Source organism: Octopus bimaculoides, chromosome 7, assembly GCF_001194135.2.
Source record: "Octopus bimaculoides isolate UCB-OBI-ISO-001 chromosome 7, ASM119413v2, whole genome shotgun sequence".
Taxonomy (NCBI): domain Eukaryota; kingdom Metazoa; phylum Mollusca; class Cephalopoda; order Octopoda; family Octopodidae; genus Octopus; species Octopus bimaculoides.
The window spans coordinates 62,515,175-62,523,604 of record NC_068987.1 but is presented as its reverse complement, the minus strand read 5'-3'; the positions used below and the strand labels follow the sequence as shown (position 1 = coordinate 62,523,604).

Genomic DNA, 8,430 nt, shown 5'->3' with positions numbered 1-8,430 from the left:
ATATATATATATATATATATATATATATATATAGGCGCAGGCGTGGCTGTGTGGTAAGAAGCTTGATTCTCAACCATATGGTTCCGGGTTCAGTACCCCACTGCGTGGCATCTTGGGCATGTTTTTTCTAGCCTCAGGTTGACCAAAACCTTGTGAGTGGATTTAGTAGACAGAAACTGGAATAAGCTCACACATGTGTATATGCCTATATTCATGTCTTTGTGTTTGTCCCACCACCATCCCTTGACAACCAATATTGGTGTGTTTACGTCGCTGCAAGTTAGCGGTTCAGCAAAAGACATCGATAGAATAAGTACTAGGCTTACAAAGAATAAGTACCGGGGTCGATTTCTTCGACCAAAAAACCTTTTAAGGCGGTTCTCCATCATAGCTGCAGTCAAATGACTGAAACAAGTAAAAGAATATATGAAAAAATATATATGTATATGTATACACACTCGCTCACTCACGGATATGGTGGTTGGCAAATGGCTTTCAGCAATGGCCGTGCTAAAACCCAAAGTCAGTGACAGCTTGCACAGTACTATTAAATCTCTCACTTACAAAGCCAAGTTGTCCAGAAACAGGCAAGAACAGGATCTCCGGCTTCGCAATAACGCGGTTGTTATTTCGGTAGTTCAATCTCTTCGAAATTTGCTTCAACTGAAAGCTGGGCAATGACATATATCTGTGTGTGTGTGTGGGGGGGGAACTAAGGCTGCGTTATACATGCATGATAATGATGACCACTGCATCTATTGTTGAAGCTGCTTGACGGACCCAGTATTGACCGGTTTACAAAAACAGGACTCAACTCTATCGCTAAATAAATATTTTCACATATGTTTGATGTGGTATTATATTTCTCAGCAATTTGTCCGTTTCATGTACGTGTTGACAAATATCGCAGCACTAAATATACTCAGAGATTGTTAGCTATTTATTGAACAACTCGTGAGATATAATTCCAACGAGAATGTGTTGTGTTCAAAAAATCTTATGTCCAAATAGTATACATATACGCACGCCTGCATCCATAAGTACCAGTGGCGTATAGTGGTTGTTGTATTGGGTATGCTGCTACACGCAATGCCACCAAATTTCAAGCAAGGGTATGACAAAAGTTTTCCATTAAGATTTGTGATTATATTAATGAATAAGATTAATATCTATAATGAATTTGCCATTCTCGGTGGCAAACTCACGTAGCACACCCGGAATATATGCCCCTGGTATATATATATATATATATATATATATATATATATATATATATATATATATATATAGATATATATATATATATATACCCCATATACATACATGCATGCATACATACATGCATACAAACATACATAGATACACATATAAGGCGGCGAGCTGGCAGAAACGTTAGCACGCCGGGCGAAATGCTTAGCGGTATTTCGTCTGCCGCTACGTTCTGAGTTCAAATTCCGCCGAGGTTCACTTTGCCTTTCATCCTTTCGGGGTCGATTAAATAAGTATCAGTTACGCACCGGGGTCGATATAATCGACTTAATCCGTTTGTCTGTCCTTGTTTGTCCCCTCTGTGTGTAGCCCCTTGTGGGTAGTAAAGAAATAACACATACATGTATGTGTTATTTCTTTACTATGCTCTACATAGGTAATCAGAAATTATATGCAAACGATGACGAGATCTGAAAAGGCTACTAGTAACTGAAAAGATTCAGTGATGACATCAATGTAGAATTTGGCCTTGACAAGTGTACAAAAGCTCCGTTCAAACGTGGTAAATTGATAGCAAATACCGCGACCCAATTTGGTCATGATATCAATCAAGAACCTGAATCAAGAAGGCTTTTATAGGTATCTTGGTGTACACGAACGGAAAAGGACTCAACACGGATCAGCGAAAGAGAAAATCAGGAAATAATATTATAGACGTGTCAGAATGGTCCTGAATACCGAGCTGAACTCCCAGAATAAAATTGCAGCTCTAAACCTCAAGACGGTACCAGTTGTCCAGTATTACTTAGATAAAATGATTGTAGAGAATTTCCAGAGCAAAAAGAACCTGAGTATGGCATGGATAGACTACAGGAAAGCATTTGATTGTGTCCCACATAATTGGCTACTCAAGACCCTTGAGATATATAAGACCTCTCCTGTCGTCTCCAAATTCTTACACGGTAGGAGGGCCAAGTGGAATACACGTCTCGTTCTACACCGTAGTAATGGAATGAGCCAATCTAACAACATCAACATCAAAACGAGTCTTCCTCCGAGGTGACTCCCTCTCTCCATTACTCTTTTGCATTGCATGACACTGATCCCACTCTCAAACGAACTGAGTAACACCAGGTATGCATTCAAAGTGTATAACATTATAAACCATCAGTTTTATATGGACGATCTGAAACTGTTTGCTAGAAACGACGAAGAGCTAGTAGGGCAGTTAACAACAGTAAAAGAGTTCAGTAATGACATCGAAATGGATTTTGGCCTTGATAAGTGTGCTAAAGTAACTTTTGTAAGGGGCAGGCTCAAACAAACAACTTACATTAAATTAGACACCGACACTACCATCAAGGATCTTGATCTACAAGAAAGCTATAAATACCTGGGGATAAACGAAAAAGATGGTATGCAACAACATGCTACTACGAAAGGAGTATTACAGAAGAATACGACTCATACTAAAAACTGAACTCGACTCAAAAAATCGCATCGAAGCCATTAACACCCTGGCACTTCCAATAGTTCAATACAGTTTTAACATCATTAACTGGAATCATACAGAGCTCCAACGCTTGGACAGGAAGACAAGAAAACTACTGACATCTAAGAACATGCATCACCCCAAAGCAGACGTTGATGATTTGTACCTACCTAGAATTAATGGGGGAGGAGGAATGATGCAGGTAGAACTGTGCTATAAGACCTCCACAAAAGCAATGAACAAGTACTTATCTGGTACAGAGGACTGGATGCTGCCGCTTGTGTGCAAGCACGAAAGCAGCAAAAAATTACATTCTATTGTCAAGGAAGCTTGCAAATTCGCAAGGGAACACGGCATTGGCCCTGAATTAGATGAAGAACCTGAAAGCACTTCTACAAAACAAGCAAAACGGATCAAACAGACTGCAAACAAAAACGGTGGAAACAAATTGAGGATCGATGGAGCCAGAAGCCTCTGCATGGACAGTATATACTTCGAAGCTGAAATGCTGATGTAGACCAAGCAACAAACCATCAGTGGCTGAGAAGCTCAGGACTGAAAGCAGAGACTGAAGGTTTCATATTAGCGGCACAAGATCAAAATTGCTTACAAAAAACTACCAGGCTAACGTGCTTCAAAACGGTTCTGACCCTAAATGCATATTCTGCGATAAATTCGATAAAACAATAGACCGTCTCGTCTCGAGATGTCCTTTGCTGACACCAAACGAATACAAAAATCGCCACGATAGGGTAGGACAGTATTTAGATTGGAAAATATGTAAACAGGACTCCTGGTATGAACATCATTCTGAGCCAGTCGTTGAAGGTAAAAATGTCGCTATCCTCTGAGATTTTCCAATCAGAACCGACAGAACGACCCAGGTTAATCGACCAGACATAGTCATTAAAGAAGAGAAGAAAATAATTGTAGACTAATACTTGTAAGTGTTTCAGCTGATAAAAATATATCTGTAAAGGAATTTGACAAATTGAGTAAATATAAGGACCTTGAAACTGAAATACAAAAGATGTGCCATCTTAAAGCGAGAACTATTCCTGTTATTGTAGGTGCCCTATGTATGATAAGAAAGGGATGTCAGAAACATCTAGATAAGCTTCCAGGAGAACCATGTCTCAGAGAAATCCAAAAGATTGTGCTGACAAGTACTGCCCACATCCTTAAAAAAAACCCTATCAATTTAAATGACTGTGTTGTATTACATGAAGATATTCGCTACTGCCCCTGCCATTTTCCCTCCCAAGCTTTCAATCATATTTCATACCTCTTATGCTTCACTCACCCTAGGACGCAAAAATACTTACTCTAGAAGCAAGGAAAAATACCTACTCCAGAAGCAAAGAAAACTAATACAAATAGCCACAAAACACGAACAAAAAGAAACTGTTCTCAGTCTTTAAGGAAGCTGACAAATACAAACAAGAAGTCATACTACCTAACAAATATGAAGAAGAAGAAACAACAAAAGCCATAAAACAAATGAAATCCAAACTAAAACTAGAACAGCAACGGACCATGATAAAACGATGGCACGAAAAGCCCCTTCATGGAAAATACTGGGCTAAACTAAAAGCAAAAGAAATAGACAGAGAAAAATCCCAGCAATGGTTGAGAAGCTCAGGACTTAAAGTAGAGACTGAAGGATTTTTAATTGCAGCACAACGCCAAAGCCTCCCCACCAGAAATTACCAAAAACATACAATGAAAAGAAACATAACAAATAACTGCAGAATATGTGGAGATGGACAAGAAACAATAAATCATATTATCTCTGGCTGCTCAGTATGGTATAAGCACACGCCAGAAAAGGTCACAGAAAACAAGAAAGCAATCATACTATGGGATTTGCCAATATACACAGATAGAGAAATTAAGACCGATAGGCTAGATGTAGTTGTCAGAGATCATGAATAAAAATAGCTTTCTAATTGATGTATCAATACCAGCAGATGACAATGTTTCTCTAAAAGAAATGGAGAAACTTTCAAAATAGAAAGACCTGGAAATAGAGGTAATTCGAATGTGGAATCTAAAAACAGGAACAATTCCTATCATAGTAGGCGCATTAGGTATGATAAAAAAATATTCAGACAAATACATAACAAAAACACCAGGACCTACAAATATATATAACATACAGAAAATTGCACTACTGGGCACTGCACACATCCTACGCAAAACATTTTCAATAGAGTAACCATAAGAGCATCACAGCAAACCACAGTACATACCCGAGGCACACAGAGCTGCACTCGGTAGTAAAGTGAAAGCACGTTATAAAAATAAAACTACTGAATAATAATAATAATAATAATAATAATAATAATAATAATAATAATAATAATAATAATAATAATAATAATAATAATAATCAAGATAAGAGCACTCAGCGCAAACCTACGCCAAAGCAACACCAACGTCTTCTCAACAATAAACGAAGATGATTTTTAAAATGAGAATGTCTGAAATAAAATCGACTGCTCTCACAAACGAGAATACTAAAAATGAACCCGATCGCTCTCAAACGGAAAAATAATCCATATATCTTGTTCGGTACCTTGTCAATCCCAATGGGAGTCATGGAATGTGCAAGTGGATGTGCAGGCTATGTTTGTAATGCTGTATGTGTGTCGTCTGGGTAATGAAAATATTTGCATGAATTGAGCGTACACGTATCGATAAGTCCTTGGGAATCATTTCGTAAAAGTTTTGGAAACACTGGTTGAAATGCAACAGGAACTTTGGTAGAGAAACATAATGGAACATAAAAATTATAATTGTAATGAAATGCATACTGTATAGTGGTCTTAAATTCCTGTCTTCCTTTAGTAATTCTGTTGTATTAGATCGATGTATAGAATTACGTATATATGTAAGTATACTGTAAAGTGTTAAAATGTATGTATAATCTCCTAATGTAATAGCGAGCGTTGTCTTTTTATATATTTGTTCGGTTCCTTGCATGTCTCCACTGTCCTGTTTTTGTTACCAGCTTTGACCCTTCGCAAATCCCAAATTTTATTTTGGTTCGCGGGAGCAACTGCCTTCAAAGTCTTATATTGTCGTTCAATGCCCGAAATAAGGAGTAGAAGGAGTAGAAGGACATCCGACAACTGATGAAGGGTCGTTCATTATGTTACTTGTCTTGCTTCCATTTGTTTCTCTCGTTGTTTGCGTACCGAAATTTATTTTCGTATTTCATGTTGTTTACGTTTTGTGATGTCCTGTACCCATATACGCATACCTATATACATATATATGTATGTACATATATGTATGTATATATATGCATATATATATAGATATATTTGTATATAAAATAGAGCCGGAGTGAGAGGTAAATGGCAAAGAGAGCGTCGTATGAATAAGAAAGTGATAGATGAATAACAAGTGGTGATAGATAATAATAATAATAAGAGGGTGATACATGAATAACAAGATGAATAACAAGTGAAAAAGCCGATAAATGGCGTTTGAAGTGTGAGTATATGTGTGTGTAAAAGAGAGGCATGCTTGCGTGCATGTGTGTGTGTGTGTATGTGTGTGTGTGTGTGTGTGTGTGTGTGTGTGTGTGTGTGTGTGTGTATGTGTGTGTGTGTGTGTGTGTGTGTACAATGGAAATGGGATGGTAATGTTCAACGCTGAAAATGTGTGAGCATATGTGTGTATGTGTGTGCGTGTACAAGAGAACTATGTGAAACTTTACATATACATGTAAAGTAAAGAAAATAATAAAAAATAATCCAGAATCCTTGTCCGGTACGAACCCAAAATCGAACCAATTCGTACCAATTACAAGGCCAAACATTCCTGAAAGTTTCATTCGAATCCATCCAGCGATTCTTGAGATATCTTATCCACGGATAAACAAACAAACAAACACAACTGGAAACAATACCTCCGCCTTCGCTAAGGTGGAGGTAATAATAATAATAATAATAATAATAATAATAATAATAATAATAATAATAATACGTATGAAGCTCCATTCTGTTATGAAGAAGAGGAAAAAATTTTCAGTTAAGTTTACCCATAATACCCCGGTTGAACAGCATGTAAGTGCGGCAAATGTAGTTGCAAAGAAGGTGATATTAATGGCAAGGCAAAATGCCTTTGAACAATTGGCTGGGAATAAAAACCGCTTCGTGAGGAATGTATGCCCAGTAACAATCAAGCTAATGTAGACCAGAAGTACACCCATCAGTGGCTACGGAGCTCAGGGCTAAAAGCAGAGAGCGAAGGTTTTATTGTCGCTGCTCAAGATGAGAGCTATCAGACCCGGAACTATCAAGCCAATGTAATAAAAAATGGTGTAGACCCAAAGTGCTGATAATGCAACATTGGGTTTGAAATAGTGGACCACTTAATCTCTGGGTGTAAGGTTTTAGCACCTGTAGAGTACAAATCAAGACATGACAGTGTTGACCAATATCTGCACTGGATAATGTGTCGGCATTATAAAATCAAAACTGCTGACAAATGGTACAAGCACCACTCCGAGGCTGTAACTGAGGGAGAAAATGTAACGATTCTTTGGCGCTTTCCACTATGTACATACCGGAGCATCAAAGGTAATAAACCAGACATTGTTGTGAAAGACAAAAATAATAAAGTCTGCTATTTGATTGACACAAGCATATCCTGTGACCATAATATCTCGGCAAAAGAATTTGATAAGCTCAGAAAATATAAAGACTTGCTAATCGAAATCGAAAAGATGTGGCATCTCAAGACAGTTACAATACCAGTAATTGTGGGAGACTTGGAATGATCAAAAAAGGAACTGAAAATTATTTGAGAATGATCTCTGGCTTACCATCCATGTAGGAAGTGCAAAAGATTGTCTTAACTGGTACGTCACACGCACTGAGAAGAGTATTGTCGCTGTGAATTTTCTTTTCTTTTTCCCCTTTGTTTTTTTTTGTCTATTTTTAATTTTCCTTTTTTAAATTTTTTCTCTCTGTCTTTCTTCCTCCTCCTCTTCTCAATGGCATAACTTTGTAAATGAACAATCCAGTGTGTTTATTCTAATGGCCTAACAATGTATATAGTGAGTTTCTTTGCCCTTGATGTCAAGAAGACACTCGGTAAGACGTGGAAACAGAATTGAAGGAAGATGATGATGATGATGATGATGATGATGATGATGATGATAACGACGACGACGACGACGATTATCCTTTCTATTATAGGCACAAAACCTAAGTTTGGAGTGGGAGGAAGTCGCTTGATTTCAGTGACCTCAGTGCTTGTCTGGTACTTAATATATCGACTTGAAAATGATGAAAGGCTGAGGTTGACTTTGCCTTTCATCCTTTCGGAGTCAATGAATTTAGTACCAGTCAAACACTGGGTTCAATGAAAACAATTGGACACTTTCCCCAAATTCCAGGACTTATGCCTATAACAGAAAGAAGGATTAACGTTATTATTATTATTATGTTGTTTTTTTTTTCTTCTTTCTTCAAATTTTCTTCCATTTCTCGCCGAGTGTTTTCCGTACACCTAGGGCAGAGAAACTCGTTGTATGCATTCCCAGTTTACACACGCAAATTCACAGGTAAAACATGTATTTAAGATTAAAAAATTAAAAACAAAAAAAAAATCATGAATGGATGTTGTTTTCACAACGATAATGCTCTTCGCAGTACATGGGTCGTTCCAGTTAGCACGATTTTTTGCACTTCCTGTAGGGATGGGAAGCCTGG

At 37.6% G+C, this 8,430-nt stretch overlaps 2 protein-coding genes across 2 annotated transcripts in view; one reads left to right on the top strand and one right to left on the bottom strand.

Moving 5' to 3' along the window:
- LOC106879131 (uncharacterized) overlaps positions 1-8,430 on the bottom strand; it is a 209,593-nt gene that overhangs the window by 181,452 nt on the left and 19,711 nt on the right. The gene's annotated exons all lie outside the window — the stretch shown is intronic.
- Positions 1,934-2,272, top strand: LOC106879141 (uncharacterized). Its single transcript, XM_014928581.1, has one exon. The coding sequence runs from the start codon at positions 1,934-1,936 to the stop codon at positions 2,270-2,272; it is 339 nt and encodes a 112-aa protein (XP_014784067.1).